Source organism: Aotus nancymaae, unplaced genomic scaffold, assembly GCF_030222135.1.
Source record: "Aotus nancymaae isolate 86718 unplaced genomic scaffold, 86718_ANA_hifiasm-v0.15.2.pri h1tg000018l, whole genome shotgun sequence".
NCBI lineage: Eukaryota > Metazoa > Chordata > Mammalia > Primates > Aotidae > Aotus > Aotus nancymaae.
Window position 1 is genome coordinate 14483337 of NW_026988430.1, and position 24438 is coordinate 14507774.

At 43.8% G+C, this 24438-nt stretch overlaps 1 protein-coding gene across 1 annotated transcript in view; it reads right to left on the minus strand.

Moving 5' to 3' along the window:
• The window catches only part of DNAH9 (dynein axonemal heavy chain 9), a 368705-nt gene that overhangs the window by 94755 nt on the left and 249512 nt on the right, over positions 1–24438 (minus strand). Inside the window, exons 50-53 of the mRNA XM_064378055.1 lie at positions 19856–20281; positions 7682–7801; positions 4826–5014; positions 1501–1736 (exon numbers count right to left, since the gene is read on the minus strand). Coding sequence (XP_064234125.1) covers positions 1501–1736; positions 4826–5014; positions 7682–7801; positions 19856–20281 — 971 coding nt within the window. The remainder of the gene's footprint in view (positions 1–1500; positions 1737–4825; positions 5015–7681; positions 7802–19855; positions 20282–24438) is intronic.

Below are 24438 nucleotides of genomic sequence, written 5' to 3' on the forward strand. Positions count from 1 at the left end.
GAGGTTGTAGTGAGCCAAGATCGAGCAACTGCACTCCAGCGTAGGTGACTGAGTGAGACTGTATCTCAAAACAAAACAAAACAAAAAAAAGGATTGTTTTCCTTTTAAGGCAATAATATTCCACTGTGTGTGTACATCACATTGTTTATCGTTTATCTGTCAGTGAACACCTGGGTTCCCTTCACCATTGTCTATGTTGAACAGCACTGCTATAAACACCAGTGCAAAATTTCCATCACTTTTAAAATGATGTGCTCCTGGGGAAATTACTTAACTTCTGTGAACCTCTGCTTCCTTGGATGTGAAATGGAACCAATAACCTTACTGGTTATTACCAATGGGTTACTCTTATTAACTCTGTGGATTAAGGAAGGCATTTGAGATAAAATCCCTAACACCAAGACTGACGCATATCAACCTCCCAACGAATGATGTCTGCTTCACTTCCTCTTCCATGTTGCCCCATCCTGTTTCCCCAGGTGTCCTAATGACTCAGAACAGGATGAGTATGGAAACTGCAAGGCTAAAATGAAGGGATGCCTGAGGGATGCTGAGGCCCAAGCCGCTGGAGCCTAGTGGGTGCTGGCCAGACATTCTCTGTGCCCTTCACATCCCTTCACGTGGTAACTCTCCCACAGGTAAGTCCAAGGCCACATGGCAGGTACCAAGGGCTCTGATGGTTTCATAACTAACTCAGCTGCTCCATGAGACCTGCTGAAATGTCCAGTTGTGTCTCAGGAGGAGAGTTTAGGTCGTTCTATGTGGCTCCAGGGCAGAGATAGAAATAGTGGGTAGAGGAGAGATAAAGGAGGCAGCTTTTGGCTAAGAATGAGAAAGACTTGGCCAGGCATGGTGGCTCACACCTATAATCCCAACACTTTGGGAGGCCGAGGCAGGTGGATCACCTGAGGTCAGGAGTTCAAGACCAGCCCGGACAACATGGTGAAACCCTGTCTCTTTTAAAAATACAAAAAATTAGCCGGGTGTGATGGTGGGCGCCTGTAACCCCAGCTGCTTGGGAGGCCGAGGGAGGAAAATCGCTTGAACTCAGGAGGCGGAGGTTACAGTGAGCGGAGATCGTGCCATTGCACTCCAGCTTGGACAACAAAAGTGAAACTCCATCTCCCAAATTTAAAAAAAAAAAAGAGAGAGAGAGTAAGGCTTTATAAAGCACAGAGCTGTGTGACAATGGGATGTGAGGCTTGGGGAGGAAGTGTTTGAGGGGTGGTGGTGATGAGAGGATGAGCTCCAGGGATGGTGAAGAAAGGACCCCAGAATGGGTCAGGAGGTTGCAGCACATGATTTCTGATGGGGATGAAAAGCAAAGACTTAGTACCCAGGCATCTTTCATTGAGCTGTTTGCAAAAATGGGAGGAGAAACCTGAGAACCCTCATGGAGAGACTGTACAAACCATTGAATGGGGCTTAAAATCTGCTCATGATACATACATTTTCCTGCACAAGTGGCTAAAGTGGGAACTTTCATGCTCACCAACTTACCCTTTCTGACCAATCTGCGTGACCCGAAGATCTTCACCATATTTATTCTTGATCCATTTGATGCCTTGTAGCTGAGGGTCAACCATGAGTGGCCAACGCTCACAGTTGATGAGGATGGTGGCATTCTCTATGGACATGCGGTCGGCTGGGAGGCCCTCGTTCTGCCAGGCAGCCACGTCAGCATCATCCATCAGCATCCTCAGGGGGTCCAGGGTCGGCGTGACTGGAATGGGAGTCTGGTGAGGAAGAAACACCACCCCGAGCTCAGAAAAGAAGAAGGCATTCTCAGCTGGGGGTGAATGCACAGTTTCTAACCAAATGACACATCTCCTTTAAAAGCAAGATCAATATCCCACTGAAGAATGCTTTTCTGGCTGTGTGATTATTTCTGAAAGCAGGCTCTATTAAAGATGGAGAACTGCAGAAATTCAGCTCGTGTGGCTGATTCTTCGTTTTTTGGTATCTTTACCTAAATCAATTCTACTAGATTATCTGTATTTTAATCTATGACCTCCTGCACTCTTACCCGTGTTAATAGTGGTATTTCTCTGCTATATGTCTGTGTTATTTATGCGCACGCTGTGAACCAGCACCAGGTCCCATGCCTAGTTGGTTCGCTCCTGTCTATACCAGCCAGCACAAACCACTCTTTCCTCTCATCTGTTTCACCAGCTTGCAAAAGGCTGGATGGGTTTTCTTTCCCCTTTCCCCAAACACCCGACTCCCAGGCTGCATGCAGGACTCTTTCCTGCAAATCCGCCTGCTGGTACCTGTGGGGAAGCTGGCGAGCATTTATCATTCTGAGAACTTGCCTGTGGCCTCTCTTGTGCCCCTTCAGGGCTCCTGTGTGTGTCTTAGACACTTTTTTGTTAGCCTTTCTCTGCTCTGCTCACTTAATTTTTTTTTTTTTTTGGGATGGAGTCCCACTCTGTCACCTGGGCTGGAGTGCCATGGCATGATCTCGGCTCACTGCAACCTCCACCTCCCAGGTTCAAGTGATTCTCCTGCCTCAGTCTCCTGAATAGCTGGGATTACAGGAGTTTGCCACCACACTCAGCTAAATTTTTCTGTTTTTAGTAGAGATGAGGTTTCATCATGTTGGCCAGGCTGGTCTTGAACTTCCCACCTCTGCGATCCACCCGCCTTGGCCTCCCAAAGTACTGTGATTACAGGTGTGAGCCACCATGCCGGGCTCACTTAATTTCTTTACAGGCTATCTTTTTCATTGATGACCCATATATATTTTTTTTAATTAAGGGAACATTCATACAAAATAAATTAACCATTTTAAAGTGCACATTTCAGTGGCATTTAGTCCATTCACACATTATGCAGCCATCAGCTCTACTTCCAAAACATTTCATCATCCCAGATATCATACTCATTCAACAGTCCCCCCTGATTTCTGTCTACCCCCAGCTCATGGAAACTATGAATATGTTTTCTGTCCCCTTAGATTTTCTTATTCTGGATATTTACTATAAATGGAATCCTACAATATGTGACCTTTTGTGTCTGGCTACTTTCACTTAGCATAATGCTTTCAAGTTTGTTAGACAAATCTTACTCCTCTCTCAAATTTGTTTTGCCCAGTTATCCCAGGGAAACCTCTCCACACCATCTTCCATCCTCTTAATTGTATCTACTAAGGGCACAGATGGCCAGTTACAGCATCAAGCAAACCTCTGAAGGGAAATCAGTCCCTTGGGGATTCTTATCTGGGACCAGAAATGTGTTCCAATATATTTTTTCCCTTTGTAATCTCATGCATTCTATTTTACATGCTCAAAACCATTACTCTGAGAAGGAATCCATAGGCCTTACCAGAGTGCCGAAGAAGTCCTAAGAAGTCAAACAAAGCCAGAAAAATCCTCACTAAGCTGCTACTGAGCTCTTCATCTTCATTCACTCAGTTAACGATGGTTCCTTCAACAATTTCCTTTTTTTCAAAAGTGTTTAGGATGAGTAAAATAGCTGCTTTATTTTTTGTTTATTTGCTAGCACTGTAACTTTTTTTTTTTTTTTTTTTTTTTTGAGAAGGGTCTTGCTCTCTCACCAGGCTGGAGTGCAGTGGCACGATCTCAGCTCACTGCAACCTCTGCCTCCTGAGTTCAAGCAATTCTCCTGCCTCAGCCTCCCAAGCAGCTGGGACTACAGGTGCGCGTCACCACGCCCAGCTAATTTTTGTATTTTTAGTCGAGACGGGGTTTCACCATGTTGGCCAGGATGGTTTCCATCTCCTGACCTTGTGATCTGCCTGCCTCAGCCTCCCAAAGTGCTGGGATTACAGGCATGAGCCACTGTGCCCGGCCATTGTAACATTTTTAAAACTACTGTTCAGCTAATCATCAGGTGAGCAGGGTTTTATGAGGTGATCTGGGAAAACAACCGTCACTATGTTCTAAGGTTCCACTTACAAACAGATTTGGAATACAGCTTTTACCTTATGTTGTGAAATCTGGGGCTGACTTTCACCCTAGCTGACTTTGATGAGCCTAATCTCCTCCACTGGACTGTGAACTTGCCAATGGTATCCTGGTCTTGAACGTTTTGTGTGCCCTGTATGGTGGAATAGCAGGACACCCTCAATACACAGGGAGTATGTGTGGGTTGCTATGAGTGATGTCAAAGTGCCAGGAAAATATTAGGACTTCTTCTGAAGATCAGGTCCAGGTACAACTTTGAATCCCCTTTAATGGGAAACCAGTATTTCCCCACTTCCCAGTTCATTAACGCAGGGGTGAGTGATGTAAGGGGGTGGGTTGGGATTAAAATCCACCTAGCTGCACGAAGAGGACAAGCTGCACAGCCCACATAAGAAGCATGTGAGCAGCTGTTCATGGGATCATGCAGGATAGAAGCCGACGAAGGGTATCTGTGAGTCATGGGCACAAGCTGTGTAGCTTTGGGGCTTAGTGACAAGCTGCAATGAAGGATCTGGGAAAGGGAATTTCCCCTGACTGCTCCCACAAAGTCCGGCTCTGGAGTGGGGAAATCAGAGAGGAAATTGGTTTGTTATTTTACTTCTTTCTCCCAGGTTTCACAGCCTTAAGGATTGCTAGGAGACAGCCTGCGGGGTAGAGGACTAGTGTCCCCATGGAGGACTGCATTCAGAGGTGAGATGCTGTCCCCAGGTGTCCTGGAAGGCAGCAGGCACCAGTGCAAGGCAGTGTGGAAGGACATGGGTATGCAGATTTCACGGCGCTCAGGGGGTAGTGGGGGTGAGTGTGCAGGAGGACACCAGAGGATGTGAATTATGACCGTCCTGTCTTCTCATTGGTGTCCAGAGGCTGATGTGATCCGGAGAAATTCAAGCCATACGTACCTTCAGCTGGCTCAGGTAGGGCCTCCAAGTTGTGTCCATGAGGCTCTGCCGGTATTTCTTTGTAAAGAAGCCAAGGTAGGAAATGAAAGCCGTTATGAGTAGAATGTCTCCACATAACGTCTGTTCCTGCTGTTTGAAGTTCTGCACGGCTTCTGCCCATCTCACGTTTTCAGAAGCGAGTCCTCCAACCTACCATTTCAAAAGGCAGAGAGGAGAGGAGGCGTGTTACCCAGCAGGCTACAGAGCCGTGATTCCATCATGGAGAATGCCCACTGCACGCTTCATAGCAGGAAGATGCAGAACATCACTTACATGGTCCTTTCCATCAATGGGGACTTGCACTGCCTGCAGCAAACCTTTCAGTACACAAGCTCCCGTTCTGTGTCATGCACCATATGAGCCACAGAAAGATGACAGGATTTGACTCTGCTCTTTCTATGTGTGAAGACTGATACCACCCAATCAGAGGGTTGTTGAGAGGATGAAGTGTAATAATGCATGTTTATTATTTAGCACAATACCCGGTCTGTGGAACATGTTAGGAAATTAGGCACTTCTTTTTCCCTTCCAAATGCTGGGGAAATGAAAATAAACAAAATCAAGTCCATGCCCCATAAATAATACACAGCAGGCAAAGAGACAGACATGCTAATTGAGACACAGAGAAGTATGGTAAGGTCATGGGTGTGTACAAAGTCCTGCCCCCCCCAGCCCTCTTCTGGTTGGTACAATCTCCCTGGGAGGAGAGCTATCCATTCTACAGAGGACTGTGAATGGTATGGCAGAGCTTAGCTTCTGTGTTAAGACTCAGCCTTTATTTTTCCTTTGAATGATAACATCATAGAATGTCAGAGCTGAGAAAGACCTCAAGAGATTTTCCAACCCAATCATTCCCATGTCTGTTTTCAGATTACACAAAGGTCAGAAAGTCCAAGTATCTCACCAGAATCTCTAGGTTGGTAGAGACAGGGGTGGCTTCAGAACCTGAACATCCTGACTCCTAGAGCAGAGTGCCACACTGCCTCCCACAAGAACTGACTCCAAAAGTGCTCCTGCCAGGCAGAGAAGCTTGTGCTAAGTTCAGAAACCATGCAGGGAGCTGAATGGAAGGCAGGACAGCTAGAAGATCTGGAGGGCTTCTTGTACACTGGCAAAGAGTTGCTGTTCAGCTAAAGTGATCATCTCAAAGCTACATGGAAGCTGGTCCAGTGATAACTGCACAGACACACACGTGGGTACGGTTGGTCTTTGTTACATCACAGCTCAGTTCAGCAATGGCTATGACTCACTGCTCTCCAGATTAAAATCTGGCTTCCTTGTATAATTCAATGGTGGCTGGAATAAATGTCAGGTGTGGATTGTACTTCCTTCCCTGGTGAGGAGGGTGCTGTAAAGTCTCTACCTTGAAGAGAAATCACATCCACTGGACTCTGCTTTGCAGAGTCTTAGCTAATATATGGGATGAGAGATACAAGCCATGGGAGATTTAAAAAGGCCACCAATTCTTTGACATTCCTGTCATTAAGAGTTGCTGTCTGTGCTCCCTGCCCTTTAATCTGTGACAGCTTTGACCTATAGAGTACAGCGGAAGTGATGGTGTGCCAGTTTTCAGTCCCAGCCCTTAAGATATTGGGACTTTCCACTTCCTGCCTCTTGGGACACTTGCCCTTGCTGAGTTACTGTGTAAGACGTCCAACTACCCTGCTAGAGAGAGTGTGCAGGGAGAGGCCCTGAGGCTACATAGAAAGGGACAGAGGCCCAGCTGCACCCTCCTTTCCAACCATCCCTGCCAAGATGCCCAGCATGTGGAGGAAGTCGTGTTGGGGCCTCCAGCCCAGCCACCAGCTGAATGTACTGAGTGACCCCAGTCATGACCACATAGAGCAGGAGACCTGGCCAGCTGAACCCTGCCCTCAACAAACTTGTGAGATATAAAGAAATGGCTATTGGGCAAAATCACTAAGTTTTGGAGTGATTTGCTATGCAGAAACAAACATTCATAACACAAGCACTGCTGCCCTGACCTTCAGACTTGTCTTCCCAGGAAGACCAGAGCATGTGTGTGTGTGTGTGTGAGTGTGTGTGTGTGTGTGTGTGTGTGTGTGTTCTGAAACACTCAGGATCAGTTGGTCTCATTCTTTTCTGTTTCTATCTCAGTTTCTAATTTTGGCCACACTCTTATTTATTTATTTATTTTTTGAGACCGAGTTTTACTCTTGTTGCCCAGGCTGGAGTGCAATGGTATGAAACTGGCGCACTGCAACCTCCGCCTCCCGGGTTCAAGCGATTCTCCTGCCTCAGCCTCCTATGTGGCTGGGATTGCAGGACCCTGCCATCACGCCCAGCTAATTTTTTGTATTTTTAGTAGAGGTTCGGTTTCACCATGTTAGCCAGGTTGGTCTCAAACTCCTGACCTCAAGTGATTCACCTGCGTCAGTCTCTCAGAGTGCTGGGATTACAGTCATAAGCCATCGTGCCCAGCTTGGTCACACCCTTATTATGAAACATTACATAGATAGGAACATCACAGTTTGCCTATAACATGCCATCTTTGTCTCGTAATGTTTCCTCTGGTCAATACACATGAATGTAAGCGCGTTCACATCTTGCATGGGCTGCCTGATAGATCCAGCGCTCCCATCCTCCCAACCATGTCTGTAAGAAAACGCCTTTGACCAGATCGGGGTTTATGCATCCACATTTTCCTCAGGGCTCAATTCCTGCATTTCAGCACATTTTAATACTTTCCCCCAAGTCAAAGTGCTGTTGTGCTGTGCTCATCTATCTTGCACCCCCGCGGCACTTGACAAGCCTGCTAATATAATTACAGCTCGGGCTGCTGCGGCTCACACTCACCAGGCGGTTGGCAAGGGAGATGGTGCCTGCGGTCACTTCGGCTTCTTGCTGACATTTGAGTTTGTCTGCTGTTGCTTTCTCAAACTTGGCTGTGAGCTTTGCCAGGTTTTCATTAAGGCGCTGTTTAGGAAAGAACACAAGGACTGTCAGTCATTTCAGCCCATGTCACTGCCAGTGTGCCTTAGATGAGGGTTCACGCGGAGGTGATTCTGAAGGAAGCACTCTGTGGGGCATTCCTACGGGACCAGGGAAAGCAGGGCAGAGAAGGAAATGAAGGCACATTTGGGGATGTCTTAGGCAGCGTCCTAGTGAGGACTTCATCTTGATCCGGCAGGGGCAGTGTGGCACGGACAGCCAGAGATGTCCTGCTCCCAGGTGAGAGAGCTGACCTTCTGTACCCCACCACCGTAGTTGTCAAGGTGTTGAAAGCTACAAGGTGTGAGGGATGTGGAGGGGGAGAAGGGTGCATACGTTCTGCCTCTGCTTGTGTTGGAGAAAAATAGGTTCCAGTAGCCTGACAAAATGGTGCAGGTGCTGCTTTTAGAAGCAACAAATGTGTGCTTTTAGAAGCAACAAATGTGATCTCTGCTATTAGAACACATTAAAACTGGGGTTAGCATGAAAATGGTCAACAGGAACCCACGTGGGTCAGGGAGGACTACTGACAGGATCTGCTGCAGCTGGTCTGAGGTTGGGCTGTCTGGAATCAAAGTCCTCCTCTGGCTCTAAGGTCCTAGAAGTACAAGGTAATAGCTGGGTGCGGTGGTAATGCCAGCACTTTGGGAGGCCAAGGCAAGTGGATCACCTGAGGTCGGGAGTTCGAGACCAGCCTGACCAACATGGAGAAACCCTGCCTCTACTAAAAATACAAAATTAGCTGGGTGTGGTGGCAGACGCCTGTAATCCCAGCTACTTGGGAGGCTGAGGCAGGAGAATCACTTGAACCTGGGACGTGGAGGTCGCGGTGAGCCAAAATTATGCCATTGCACTCCAGTCTGGGCAACAAGAGTGCAACTCCATTTCAAAAAAAAAAAAGAAAGAAGAAAGAAAAGAAAAGATAAGAAAAAAGTACAAGGTAACTTTTACTTAACCTCATCTAGCCTCTCCCATTATCACAATGTACAGGAACATAAAAAAGACATAATTTGAATTTTTAAAAAATGTATTAAGAATTTAAAATGGAAGCACATAGCCTTTGTCATCCTCCGAGTACATATTTTCACACATAAAGACATGTGGACACACAGCAGACACCTCCAAATACATCTCATGTCTGTGCAATAACTGGGGTCCAGGCTGCTTTGTTGGTCATTACCAAGGCACAAGAGAAGTCAATTTAGGGCCAAGTTTAAACATCCAAGCAGTTTAAAAAGCAGATGGTGAGCCATCCAATTAAGGATGGCAGACTGGCCATGCTCATTTACCTCCTTCACTTCCCAACACTTCTCTAAAATGATTATGAAGCAATTAAAATAGTCATAAGCCCTTAACACCAAGCAAATGGGTGACGGCCATTTAGAGGGTGAGGGAGTCCAATGGATTTGTGGAGGACCACACGGATGAAGGAGGGGAGACTGCTGGAGCAGGACAGAGGACACGACAACTTAGAGTTGGCCATAGTTCACCAAAGAGGAAACTGATCAGCCTATGGAGTCCTATACAAACTGGAGACCTCAGAAATGTCAGGTGTGACTGAAAGAGATGAAAAAGGAGGGTTAATTGGAAGCCTATTGATTCTTGCCCCCATATCTCCATCTACATGCCAAGTATGCAATGCCACCAGGCACCTGTGTCACTATGTAGGAAAGTCAATAGAGGCAGAGAATAAAGGTGCCACATACTGGCATTTAGGATGTATCCAGCACAACTCATCAGATCTTGAAAACAAATTCTACCAGTCAACCAGCTCTGCCCTTGCCTATAGGCCTAGAATTAGCTTTTGATCGCTACTCTTGTAAACACGAAAGGACAAGAAGAGATTTAATGAAAGCCTAGATTAAGTTAAACAAGATGAAAAAAATGACCTAGGAAGAAGAGAGGAAATTTTGGTAACAACAAAAACAGCAACTGCAACAACAAAGCTAAAACGTTTCACAGTTTCTCGGAGAGATTCAAGATGATTCATCCACAAAACAAGAACAGGATGTTATTAAAAGGAAGAGAGAAACATATATGGAAATCACTATTGTTGTTAATATAAAAAATAATAAAATCAAGGGAAAGGTTAAAAGATGAATTTGAGGGAATTTCCTAAAACGTATAAGAAAACAAACAGCAACAAAAAGATGGGAGAAAATATACAACTGATATAGGAGGTCCATCATCTGACCGAGATGCATTCCAGAAAATAAGAGTAAAAAGTAAACAGAAGGGAATTTACCAAAGAAATAATACAAAATAATTTTCTAGAGCTGAAGAAAGTAAATCTTTACATGCCAAACACAATATAAGAAAAGAATGACAGCTACGCACATCAATGTAAAGTTTCAGACACCAAGAACTGAAAGGAAAAAGTTGGAAGACTTCAAGGAAAGGAGGGAAATAGTGCATCTATGAAAGGAACAGGACCTTGACTGTCCACAACACTTCTCACCAGACAAAAGCATAGAACATTCAGTGTTCTGGCCGGGTGCAATGGCTCACACCTGTAATCCCAGCATTTTGGGAGGCCAAGGCAGGCAGATCAGCTGAGGTCAGGAGTTTGAGACCAGCCTGTCCAACATGGTAAAACCCTATCTTGAATAAAAATACAAAATTAGCCAGGCATGGTGCCACATGTCTGTAATCTCAGCTACTTGGGAGATGGGGGCAGGAGAATCGCTTGAACCTGGGAGGCAGAAGTTGACATGAGCCAAGATCGCGCCATTGCACTTCAGCCTGGGCAACAAGAGCAAAACCCCATCTCAAAACAAAACAACAAAACATTCAGTTGTTCTATGCACAAAAAATTAGCAACTCAGAATTCAATTACTTTGCAGAATTGTTAGTTCAGTTTACAAATAAACTGAAGGCATTTCCAGACTGTAACAATGCAGAAAATTTACCTCTTCCTTAACATTTCTGAAAAAGTCCTTTGAGAATGAGCCATAGCAGAATAAGAGAGAGAAAGGTTGTGGCAGCAAAGAACGACAAAGAATATTTAATTGAATGGAAAGTTTAAAAGTAGTGGATGCTACGCAGAAGGAACTAATGCAAGAGAAAGAGAGAATAAAGGAATGTAGAAACTCTGGGGGGTGGGGGTGAAGAAGTTGTGTAAAAAAAGAAAATGTAATTCTAGTGTACCACTTAGATCGGTTATGAACAATATAGACATGTTCACAGAATAGAAATGGAATTGTTGATTTTTTAACTTTGCAAATCAGTCTATGGACAGAGCATGGGTCACTTAATTTTGTTTACAGAAAAGAATGTAGATGTTTTCAGTTTTTGATTACAAAGCAAAAGTAATGATAAGCAGTGATAACAGAAGTTGGGAAGTAGAAGGAAGGAAGCTAAAGGCAGGGGTAAGAGGGTTCTATGCTCTGGCTAGAAATTCTAATACTATATTGAATTCCCTTTGAAAATTCCCAGTTTTCAAAGGGAATGCTTCCAGTTTTTGCCCATTCAGTGTGATATTGTCTGTGGGTTTGTTGTAAATAGCTTTTATTATTTTGAGATATGTTGCATCAATACCTAATTTATTGAGAGTTTTTAGCATAAAGGGCTGTAGAATTTTGTCAAAGGCATTCTGTGCAATATTTGATTCCTAATGTTGGAGGTGGGGCCTGGTGGGAGGTGATTGGATCATGGAAGTGGATCTTTCATGAATAATTTAGCATTATTCCCTTGCTGGTAAATGAGTTCTTGCTCAGTTAGTTCAGAGGAGATCCGGTTGTTTCAAAGAGTCTGGGACCACCCTCTTCTCTCTCTTGCTTCCGCTCTTGCCACATGACATGCTGGCTCTGCGTTGTCTTCTACCATGATTGCAATCTTCCTGAGGCCTCACCAGCACTGTGCTTTCTGTAAAGCCTGCAGAACTGTGAGCTGATTAAAGGTCTTTTTTTAAAAAAAATTGTACTTTAAGTTCTGGGGTACATGTGCAGATCTTGCAGGATTGTTGCATAGGTACACACTTGTCATGGTGGTTTGCTGCCTCCATCTGCCTGTTACCTATATCTGGCATCTCTCCCAATGTTATCTCTCCCCAACCTCCCCATCCCCTGCTGTCCCTCCCCTAGCCCCCAACCCCACAACAGACCGCAGTGTGTGATGTTCCCCTCCCTCCCTGTGCCCATGTGTTCTCATTGTTCAACACCCATCTATGAGTGAGAACATGCAGTATTTGTTTTTCTGTTCTTGTGGCAGTTTGCTGACAATGATGGTTTCCAGATTCATCCATGTCCCTACAAAGGACATGAACTCATTCGTTTTTATGGCTGCATAGTATTCCATGGTGTATATGTGCCACATTTTCTTTAACCAGTCTATCATTGATGAGCATTTGGGTTGGTTCCAGGTCTTTGCTATTGTGAACAGTGCTGCAGTGAACATACATGTGCATGTGTCTTTATAATAGAATGATTTAAAATCCTTTGGGTATATACCCAGTAATGGGATTGCTGGGTCAAACGGAATTTCTATTTCTAGATCCTTGAGGAATCACCACACTGTCTTCCACAATGGTTGAAATAATTTACACTCCCACCAACAGTGTAAGTGTTTCTATTTCTCCACATCCTCTCCAGCATCTGTTGTCTCCTGATTTTTTAATGATCGCCATTCTAACTGGCATGAGATGGTATCTCAATGTGGTTTTGATTTGCATTTCTCTAATGACTGGTCATTTCTCTAATGATCAGTGATGATGAGCATTCTTTTCATATGTTTGTTGGCCTCATAAATGTCTTCTTTTGAAAAGTGTCTGTTCATATCCTTTGCCCACTTTTGAACGAGTTTGTTTTTTTCTTGTAAACCTGCTTTAGTTCTTTGTAGATTCTGGATATTAGTCCTTTGTTAGATGGGTAGATTGCAAAAATTTTTTCCCATTCTATTGGTTGCTGGTTCACTCTAATGACTGTTTCTTTTGCTGTGCAGAAACTCTTAAGTTTAATTAGATCCCATTTGTCTATTTTGGTGTTTGTTGCCATTGTTTTTGGTGTTTGTTGCCATTGTTTTTGGTGTTTTACTCATGAAGTGCTTGCCTATTCCTAAGTCCTGAATGGTTTTGCCTAGGTTTTCTTCTACTTCATGGTGTTAGGGCTTACGTTTAAATCTTTAATCCATCTGGAGTTAATTTTAGTGTAAGGTGTCAGGAAGGGGTCTAGTTTCAGCTTTCTGCACATGGCTAGCCAGTTTTCCCAACACCATTTATTGAACAGAGAATCTTTTCCCCATTGCTTGTTTTTGTCAGGTTTGTCAAAGATCAGATGGTTGTAGATGTATGGCATTACTTCCGAGGCCTCTGTTCTGTTCCATTGGTCTGTATCTCTGTTTTGGTACCAGTGCCATGCTGTTTAGATTACTGTAGCCTTGCAGAGTAGTTTGAAGTCAGGTAATGTGATGCTTCTAGCTTTGTTCTTTTTGCTTAGGATTGTCTTGGCTATGCGGACTCTCTTTTGTTTCCATATGAAGTTTAAAGTAGTTTTTCCATTTCTGTGAAGAAGGTCAGTGGTAGCTTGATGGGGATAGTGTTGAATCTATAAATTACTTTGGGCAGTATGGCCATTTTAACGATATTGATTCTTCCTAACCATGAGCATGAGATGTTTTTCCATCCGTTTGTGCCCTTCCTTATCTCCTTGAGCAGTGGTTTGTAATTCTCCTTGAAGAGGTCCTTCACATCCTTTGTTAGTTGTATTCCTAGGTATTTTATTCTTCTTGTAGCAATTGTGAATGGGAGTTCACTCTTGATTTGGCTATCTGTTTGTTTTTGGTGTTTAGGAATGCTTGTGATTTCTGCACATTGATTTTGTATCCAGAGACTTTGCTGAAGTTGCTTATCAGCTTAAGGAGATTTGGGGCTGAGATGATGGGATCTTCTAAATATACAATCATGTCATCTGCAAATAGAGACAATTGACTTCCTCTTTTCCTAATTGAATACCCTTTATTTCTTTTTCTTGCCTGATTGCTCTGGCTAGAAATTCTAATACTATATTGAATTCCCTTTGAAAATTCCCAGTTTTCAAAGGGAATGCTTCCAGTTTTTGCCCATTCAGTGTGATATTGTCTGTGGGTTTGTTGTAAATAGCTTTTATTATTTTGAGATATGTTGCATCAATACCTAATTTATTGAGAGTTTTTAGCATAAAGGGCTGTAGAATTTTGTCAAAGGCATTCTGTGCATCTATTGAGATAATCATGTGATTTTTGTCTTTGGTTCTGTTTATGTGGTGAATTACGTTTATAGACTTGTGTATGTTGAACTAGCCTTGCATCCCTGGGATGAAGCCTACTTGATCGTGATCGATAAGCTTTTTGATGTGCTGTTGCATTCGGTTTGCCAGTACTTTATTGAAGATTTTTGCATCTATGTTCATCATAGATATTGGCCCAAAATTTTCTTTTTTAGTTGTATCCCTGTCAGGTTTTGGTATCAGAATAATGTTGGCCTCATAAAATGAGTTAGGATGGATTCCCTCTTGCTCTGTCACCAGGCTGGAGTGCAGTGGCACAATCTCGGCTCACTGCAATCTCTGCCTCCTGGGTTCAAGCGATTCTCTTGCCTCAACCTCTCAAGTAGCTGGGACTACAGGTGCATGCCACCATGCCCAGCTAATTTTTTAGTAGAGACTGCATTTCACCATGTTGGCCAGGATGGTCTTGATCTCTTGTCCTCGTGATCTGCCTGCCTCGGCCTCCTGAAGTGCTGGGATTACAGGCGTGAGCCACTGCACCCGTCCAAAGGTCCTTTATTTATAAATTACCCAGCCTCAGGTATTTCTTTATGGCAATGCAAGAATAGACTAACACATCTTGAAAGCTGAGAGCTGCAAGGGAACTGCTTTTATGTGACAAAACAGGAAATAAAGGTTACCTCAACTATTGGGTTGGCACAAAAGTAACTGTATTTTTTGTTTGTTTGTTTTTTTAGACAGAGTCTCACTTTTGTCACCCAGGCTGGAGTACAATGGCGAGATCTCAGCTCACTGCAACCTCTGCCTCCCGGGTTCAAGCAATTCTCCTGCCTCAGCCTCGTGAGCAGCTGGGATTACATATGCCCACCACCACACCTGGCTAATTTTGTATTTTTAGTAGAGACAGGGTTTCACCATGTTGGCCAGGCTGGTCTCAAACTCCTGACCTTAGGTGATCAGCCTGCCTCGACCTCCCAAAGTGCTGGGATTACCAGGTGTGAGCCACTATGTTCGGCTGTAACTGCAGTTTTTGCCATTACTTTTTTTTTTTTTTGAGACAGAGTTTCGCTCTTGTGGCCCAGGCTGGAGTGCAATGGCGAGATCTTGGCTTACTGCAACCTCTGCCTCCCGGGTTCAAGCGATTCTTCTGCCTCAGCCTCCCAAGTAGCTGGGATTACAGGTGTGCACCACCACGCCCAGCTAATTTTGTATTTTTAGTAGAGACTGGGTTTCACCATGTTGGAAAGGCTGGTCTCTAACTCCTGACCTCAAGTGATCCACCCACCTCAACCTCCCAAAGTGCTGGGATTACAGGTGTGAGGCACCACGCCAGCCATTAAAGTAATGGCAAAAACCACAATTACTTTTGCACTAACCTAATAAAACTGGTTGCCATAACTGTATTGGGAAGACATGGAAATGAACAACTTATAGCCTCAGCTGTCTAGCAGAAAGTCAAGTATCTCAACAAAATACATCAAGAAATAGATACCAGCATAATACACAGACAGAAGTAAAAAATTCAGGTAATCAGAAAGTGGAAAGATAATGGAAAGTTGTCAGATGAGTCTAGTGTTGAAAAAAATACAAGTTGGTGGGGATTATGACAAAATGCAGCAAAACCATGTGTATGGGAAGCCATTACTTAACTCCAGGATCAATTAGTGACGTATGGGAATCTTTTGATTATTTGTAGACTGGCCTAAAATAAGACTTTTACATAAAGGCACCTTCTGTTTTAAATACTGGCAGTTAATCAAATCATCTGCAAATAGAATGCGTGGGCCAACTGGAACACAGTTAAACTGCTAGGTAGCAGGCTCTGATGTGATCTCAAGCACTAGAAACAGATATAAGAATTAAAGAGGATTGTTGTTTCTCATGAGAAGCCTTTGTTTACACTTTGATATTTCACTCTGTGTGTGATTACATGCTCAAGGAAAATGCCTTCCTTGTTCTGTTAGTTTTATAAATGTAACATTAATATATCTTCACTATAGAACAAAAGACAATATAGATCAAACAAAACAACCACCCAAAATTCATCACCCAGAGATAACCACCACTGTTCACATTTTTATGTATTTCCATTCTGTATTAGGCTGTTCTTGCATTGCTACAAAGAAATACCTGAGACTGGGTAATTTATAAGAAAAGAGGTTTCATGGACTCGTGGTTCTGCAGGCTGTATAGGAAGAATACTGCTGGCATCCTCCTCTGGGGAGGCCTCAGGGAGCTTTTATCATGGTGGAAGGCAAAGCAGGAGCAGGCACATCACATGGGCAGAGCAGGAGCAAGAGAGAGTTGTGGGGGCAGGTGCCACATACTTCTAAACAACCAGATATCACAAGAACACACTGTCATAAAGACAGCACCAAGCCATGAAGGATCCTCCTCCACGATCCAAATGTCTCCCACCAGGCGTCACCTTCGGCATTGGGGATTACAGTTCAAGATGAGATTTGGGCAGGGACAAATACCTAAACTATATCACGTCCTACATACAGTACTCAAATTGAAATCTATCTTGAAATATTCTTCCCCGCACCCCGACTTTCTGTATTCTGAATATTAAGTTCTTTACTTGGAATTATCCTAAAATCCTAAAAGTAAGACTTGGGTGTGTATGTGATTGGTCCTGGCTGGGAATGGCCTTGTAGTATATAGGAAAGAATCTTCTTGCCCTGAGTGGGTCTCTAGGTTAGGGATGGGTGTTAGCCCATCTCCTGTGTTATTAGCAGGGAGTGCCCACATTCCCAGGATGTTGACCGGCATATGTATAAGTGGAGGATGGAGTGGAGGTTGTTAAAAGCAAGAATACATTTTTTTTCCAGAAAATATTTTGGCAGAAAAGAAGTGCCTTTCAAAGGTAGCCAAGGATTTTTAAAATATTCTTATTGCTTTTGCAGGTTGAGTGGGCCCATCATGTGAATGTTGGCTACTGGAAAGGTATAAACATTTTGAAAACATTCTCTTTGCACCAACTGTTCCTTTAGTTAAAATAACTTGAGTCAAGAGTCTTTGAAAATGCAGTTCTTGTTATACTTTTCTTGGAGAGACTGAAAAATATAAAAATTATTGGGAGATCTTTTCATCCCCAAATGCAGGAATATGGCCTAGACACAGTGGCTGCTGCCCATAATCTGCCTGTAATCCTAGTTCTTTGGGAGGCTAAGGCTAGAAGTTCACTTGAGGCCAGGAGTTCAAGACCAGCCTGGGCAACACAGAAAGACCCTTTCTCTAAAAAAAAAAAAAAAAAAAAAAAAAAAACTTCGGGAATGGGGACGCTATGGTGTTTTGCATGTGATATTCCTTGAAGGGAGCCATTGTTGTGATTTTCATCTGTTTTAAGTAAAGTAGTCCATGATCATGTACATTTATAAAACAAGCATACTGAAAGGAGGAGAACTTATATTTTGTGAAAGTATCTTTTTAAATAGAGAGATTGGTCTCAAGGATCTTCGATCTAGAGTCTTGTCCCATAGATTTTAATCTAACAATCAATAAACCCATGTCACGTGAAGCATACAGCATGTTTACCATTTTACCTTTCAGGACTTGTAAAACCCTCCTTATCATCATGACAAATTTGCAGCAAGAATCTTATTTGCCTAGAATGCACATGTAGAAATTAAAGGCCCAGAACAGTTTTTGGATTGAACTTGATCACAGCTGTGATTGAGTCCATGCACGAGGTTGGATGTGCATGTGGTAGACAGCACATGCTGTCAAATGGGGTAGTAGTGGCTGAGCAGTTATAGTCACACTCACAGTAGTAACGGCAGCTCCTGCTGCTCCCTTCATCATGGGTCGGGCTCTAGTCTCATGGTTTATACACATCACATCCTTTAATCCTCACAATAGTCCCATGAAGCAGGTACTATTACTGTGTCCATTCTACTTCAGGAAGCTGAGGTTTGGGCATTTTGAAAAGCTTTCTAAAGGTCACACAACCAGTAAATATTACAGCTTGGATTGGAACTAAGGTATGTGGATGGATGGAATTTTAGCTGCTATGCTATCCTCCAGGATACTGATTTCTATCTGTTATTTTGTTAATATAAATTTTTATGGGAAAGGTGAAGTTCAAGGGTGTGAAAGTGAGTAATTCAAGATCTAAGCTGCTGGAATTTTAAAATATTTTGAGCCTTAAGGTAATGTGATTATATGTCTTGAGTCATAGGACAGGCAGTTACAACCTAGGCAGTTGTAACCTTTGTTTCTCTGATTATAGACTGGCCTTTTTCCTTACCTGCATTGTCTGGTAAAAATTGTGAATAAGTAAAGGACACCAGGGAAGACCCCTTCCAGCTTCATTGCTGATCTTTGTTATAGATTAACCTTCCTCTTACCTTTCTCACACAAAGATTTCACATTATCTAAGATGGAAGGTTAAATACTCTTTTAAATTGGAAAGGAAATGAAACAAGCTGTACAGAAAACTGTAACTAAATTGTTATAACTCATAAACCACCTATTACAGAAAATGTTACAATCCTACTAAATTTCTTTGTTTTCTGTCTATATAAGTAACACTTTAACTTTTTTTTTTTTTTTTGAGATGGAGTCTCTGTTGTCAGTCTGGAGTTCAGTGGCACCATCTTGGCTTACTGCAATCTCCACCTCCCGGATTCAAGTGATTCTCCTGCCTTAGCCTCCCAAGTAGCTGGGACTACAGGCACTTGCCGCCATGCCCAGATAATTTTTGTTTTGTTTTTTCTTTTTTTTTTTTCATTAGAGACAGGTTTCACCATGTTGGCCAGGATGGCCTCGATCTCTTAACCTCATGATCCACCCACCTCGGTCTCCTAAAGTGTTGAGATTATAGGCGTGAGCCACCGCACCTGGCCTTAACTTTTTACTTTAGACCACTCATTCTATCTCCTTGGAGTTCATGTTTTCCAAATGCCCATTCCCAGTTTTTCACTTAATTCTTTAAAGCTGGATTCTGGGCTAGACTCAGTGGCTCATGTCTGTAATCTCAGCACTTTGGGAGGCTGAGGAGGGAAGATCACTTGAGCCCAGGAATTCAAGACCAACCTGGGCAACATAGGGAGACCCCGCCTCTACAGAAAAAGAAATGGATTCTGATCCTTTCAATTATTTCAGGTTGACAAAGGAAATCTCCCCAAATAAGTGTGAATCCAAGATCACCCCCATCTCCCAATCCTGGGTGAAGCAGACATAATAACAATAGCTACATGGGTTTATAAAAACTAATGACCATCACAGTTTTATATTTATGGACAAGTGGCCACCCACTAAGCCACAGTATATAACTTGCTTTAAAGAGCTTCCACAGAACAATGCAGATAGCTGACACATTTCCACACATCCATGCTAGTGAGAGTGAGACAGGCAGACAGCTGGCTAGAACTGAAGGAAATAGGCACAAAAGGTGAAGTAAGGTGGCTGAAACCTTCGTTTCCAAGGAGAAAAAGAAAAAGTCTCAAAATTTTAACCTTTTTTCTTTACCATCGAATGTGTAAAAATGTTAAATTCATAGGTGGCCAATAAATTCACAGCTGGCTCCCTGAATATAATTCCTCTACTATACACATCCGTCTGTCATCTTTTCTTTCCTTGGCAGAAAAGGAGAAAATCTTTTAGGACCATAGTTTGTAAGCCAGTGGTCCAGTGGAACTGTCTTGTTTGGCCTATACAGTGTTTGAGAAAGAAAGGTAAAAGGTTGCCTCTACTGAAAGATGAGATTTGGCATGAAAATGTGGTTTTCCTGCTTCTCTTTAAAAACCATAATGTTAGGTGTCGGGTGGTGACAGAAGAGTGTTGTTTGTATTGGAGGCTGACTTGCAGGGTGGGGGGCTCTGGGGTCACTCACAGCAATCTTGGCTTTGATGGTGGCCAGCTTCTCCTGGGCAGCTGCGAGGTCCGCGGTGGCTTTGCTTAGCGCCTGGCGCTTGGGTTCCACATCACAGAACACCTCGTAAAACCTCACAATATTGATGACCCAAGAGCAGAGGCCTGCAGCCGCATAGGACTTAGTGGCCACAAACTCAGGATTGAACTCGGGGTCTTGCAGATACGGCCTGATGGCTTTGAGGCAGTTCTCGTGAATGTTCTCTTTGTTGAAGTTGATTAGAGAGTCCAGGAAGCCATCCACTTTGGCCATGGTGACCTTAGCAGCCTTCCAGCTCCGGTCCTTGGGCACCCTGCCCCTGGGGGCCATCAGCACCATCACTGCAGCACTGACATTGCTGACGGCCAGAGGTGGAGAGCCAAATGACTTCAGCTCCGTCAGGTTGGTCTGAGAAAAGAGAAGGAGGTTGTTAGGGGAAAATGAATGGGCTTTCTTTGTCCTCCGCCACTGATGGAGTTAGGTTGTGGAGTGATCAGTTTGAAAGGGTTGCTTTGAAGCCTGCAGCAGCCCTCTGAATTTTAAATATCATGACTCATGAAAAGGAAACCAAAGCTACTCCCCAGTGGCTTCAGACTTCTCTGAATGGTTAGCCAAGACTCAGCTATGTTCTTTCAGCACTTTAACCAACTCACAGCCCATTAGAAATACACAATGATTTCACATTCAGCTGAGAAATGTAAGGATGCCGACATACTCTGAAATATGCAGCATGCTATGAATAAAAGATAAGGTTATTATAAATTAATTTCTATCTCAGATTGAAGAGAATAGCACTGTAACCCAAGTAATTTTTTTTCCCTTAATTAAACTGCTTTGTTCCATGAGCTTGTTCTGACTACACTTGACTGTCCTGATAGCAAAACAGCATTTTCCACCAAGAAATAATTCAGACAGAAAGTAAGGCACCACCTATGAGTCAGCTTCTCTGCCTGGTCCTGGGTATGTCCTTCTCTCAGAGTTTTGCTTGTTCCAGAAAGACATAGCTGAAAGACTTGATCTTGGCAAATCACTTAAACCTTCCAGACCTTGCCACCTTTATCTGTAAATTGGGGGCAGAAGAACTCGCTACTCTGTAAGTAAAAGGGTGTCATAAATGCACAGGAAGTTGATTTAAGGCCTGCTATGACAGTCAAGGAGAAGCCTATAACCATGTGTAGGGAATTCTAATTTTCTGTTGCTTGGGCATCCAGGTTGAATATAGGTTTAACTTTCTCATACCAGAAGCAAGGCTCGGTCACCCCGGACACAGTTTCCAGTTCTACAACACACCCAAATGGCTCAAGTCAGTAGCCAGAGAATTTGGATCTCTCCTGCCTACCAGACAGGGCTCCCTGCTTTCCTGTCATTTCCTTTAAAGAGACCATTCAGGCATTTGCAGAAAACTTAAAGTGATCCATGCCATGCACTTCTCTTTCTCTCTGCCTCACTCTTCATTCCTATCTCTTGTGACCCGGGGACAGAGCACTACCCTCCCAATTCATTGTGTTCTCCCTGTCCAGGATCTGTAAGTAAAAATCTTTGAATATGTTTCCTATTGTGGTGGTATACTGAATTTGTGCCTTCCATCTGAAGAACCAGGGGCTGCTCTGGGCTGGGTTTTCTCCTGGTGCTGGCCTGAGCTCCCAGCTCGGAGCGATGGTCAGGCAGGCATAAACTGGACATGGGTTGGACAAGAGTCACAAGGGCATCTGCCAGTATAAACAAGTTTCCCATGTGAGGGATCCCCTGGTCATGGATCAGACAACTAAGCATTAGGCTGTCTGACGGGTGAAAGAAATATCCATGAGGGTCAGGCTCAGTGGCTCACGCCTGTAATCCCAGCACTTTGAGAGGCCAACGTGGGCAGATCACTTGAGGTCGGGAGTTCGAGACCAGCCTGACCAACGGAAGAAACCCTGTTTTTTTAAAAATACAAAAAAATTAGCTGAGCATGGTGGCTCATGCTTGTAATCCCAGCTACTTGGGATGCTGCGGCAGGAGAATTGCTTGAACCCAGGAGGCAGAGGTTGCAGTTAGCTGAGATCACACCATTGCACTCCAGCCTGGGCAACAAGAGCAAAACTCTGTCTCAGAAAAAAAAAAAGAAATATCCACGAAATGCATACTGCAGACTCCCATGCCCAGCTCGTCGTCACTTCCCATTAGGGCAGTGGAGCCCCAGTTTAGCTGGAGACTCTTAAAACGCTGGGAAACCACTTGCTTATGGTGCTAATTTTGTCTCTGGGGGAAAAATCTTGATTTCAAAAATTAGATCCTTGTGCCAGATTAATTTGAGGTGCTCTTTATCCACAAACAAGGGGAATTATTTCCAGCTCCTAATGGAAGTACTGTGGCAGATGCTCCATTCATTCTTGCAATGGTTTTCACATTTGGTTGTGATACACCTGTGAGGGCAGGGAGGAGGGCAGCACAGGTGTGAGAGGGATGCCAGCACACCTGTCGTCATAGCCCCCTGAGATGACAGATGGCAAAGTGAGAAAATATAAATGTAACCAAGGCATACCATGATTTTAAAATAGCATAAGTTAAGCAATGTACAGAGATGAAAATGAATTTTATAACCCAGATATATCACTGTCAATGTTTCAATGTACAGTAACTCCTTCCAATCTTTTTCATATTCATATATATCTATAAATTAATCATGATTCTTTTGGTTTTAGTGACAGAAATCCTAGATGAAGTACAGAGGGGGATTTTCTCATTCAAGTATCTGGCAAAGGCAGGCATGAAGCTGGCTGTGTGATGAGTGGAATTCCATTCTGAATGTTGTTGGCTCTATGGACTTTCTTTTCCTTCCTTGTCTCCCTGTGTGTGGGTTGCTTTTCTACACCCGTTTCTTCATGTTGGAAGGCACATTCTGACCGTGGCCCACTTTCTCCTTTTCTCACTAGGCTGTAGCCATGATCACTTTCTTTCAGTGCATTGACTTGCCAAGCTCATTGGCACCTCAGGTCCCTGCCCTGAACACTTCCTCCTAAGCCATTTGCATGGCTGATACCTCTGCATCCACCAAGATCTCAATTCTGGCAGGGCGTGGTGGCTCATACCTATCATCCCAGCACTTTGGAAGGCCGAGGCAGGTGGATCACCTGAGGTCAGGAGTTTGCGACCAGCCTGGACAACATGGTGAAACCCCTGTCTGTACTAAAAATACAAAACTCAGCTGGGTGTTGTGGCAGACGCCTATAATCCCAGCTACTCTGAAGCAGGAGGTTGAGGCAGGAGAAGTGCTTGAACCTGGGAGGCAGAGGTTGCAGGGAGCCAAGATCATGCCAGTGCACTCCAGCCTGGGCAACAAAAACAAAACTCAATCTCCAAAAAAAAAAAAAAAAAAAATCAATTCATACGACCCCACCCTGTAAGACTCTACCCACCAACCTCCCCTTCTTAGTCATTTCCCATCCTGGCGCCATGATGATTTCCTTCAGAGAACCGGAAATGATTCTCAGTTTTTCCTTGTTGACTTACTATATCCCTCTTCTTCATGAGAGCAGGGACCCCCAACTATCTTGTTAACCATGGAAGCCTCAGTGCCAAGAACAGAAGAAATTATGTAGGAGATGTTTGTGCATATATGTGTCGAGTGATTGGCTGGAAAGAGAAGGGAAAGAGACTTTTTCTCCAATGCGAGTCAAAATTTTAAAAAGCCCTGGGAAAAGACCTTGTTTGTTAACCATGGGCCCTCAAGCCAATCCCCATGGGGCAGGCAGATATAGCAGTGTGGTGCAAGTGGAAACACAAGGCTGGAAGAAACCTTTTTTTTTTTTTTGAGAATGAGTCTCACTCTGTCACCCAGGTTGGAGTGCAGTGGTGTGATCTCAGCTCACTGCAACCTCTGCCTCCTGCATTCAAGGAATTCTCCTGCCTCAGCCTCCTGGGTAGCTGGGATTATAGGCACCCGCCACCACGCCTGGCTAATTTTTGTATAGTAGTAGAGATGGGATTTCACCATGTTGGTCAGGCTGATGATCTCGAATTCCTGACATCAAGTGATCCACTCGCCTCGGCCTCCCAAAGTGCTGGGATTACAGGTGTGAGCCATCGGGCCCGGCCTAGACAAAAGATTTCTCAGAAGAAGGCAGAAATTGTTAGGCACAGGTGTGCTGGGTTCCACTCCACTTCTGTCTTAGGACTATTGTTCTAGCTATGTGGCTGCCCTTCTCCAAATATCTGCCTGATGCAACTGTTCTTCTCCAAGTTTTTCTCAAATGTCTTCTTCCTAAGAAGGCCTACCACCTCTGCCTCCTCCCACCCATCCTCTCCAGATGCCCGGCGTCGGTGCTTCTCCGACTCTATTCCACATTTTTCTTTTTTCCCCACAGCATCTGTCATGCTCTACTACATTATATAAGTCACTTTTAAGTTCTGCTTATTATCTCTTGCCCCTTACTTCTGCTAGAGCATAAGCTTCAGAGAGGCAGGGTTGTATCACACGTACCCAGAGCAGTGCCTGGCGGGGAAAGGGCATTCAAAGTCTTTGTTGAGTGAATAAACGAATGAGTCAATATGTGTGCAGTCATCATTGGACAAATATTATTTAG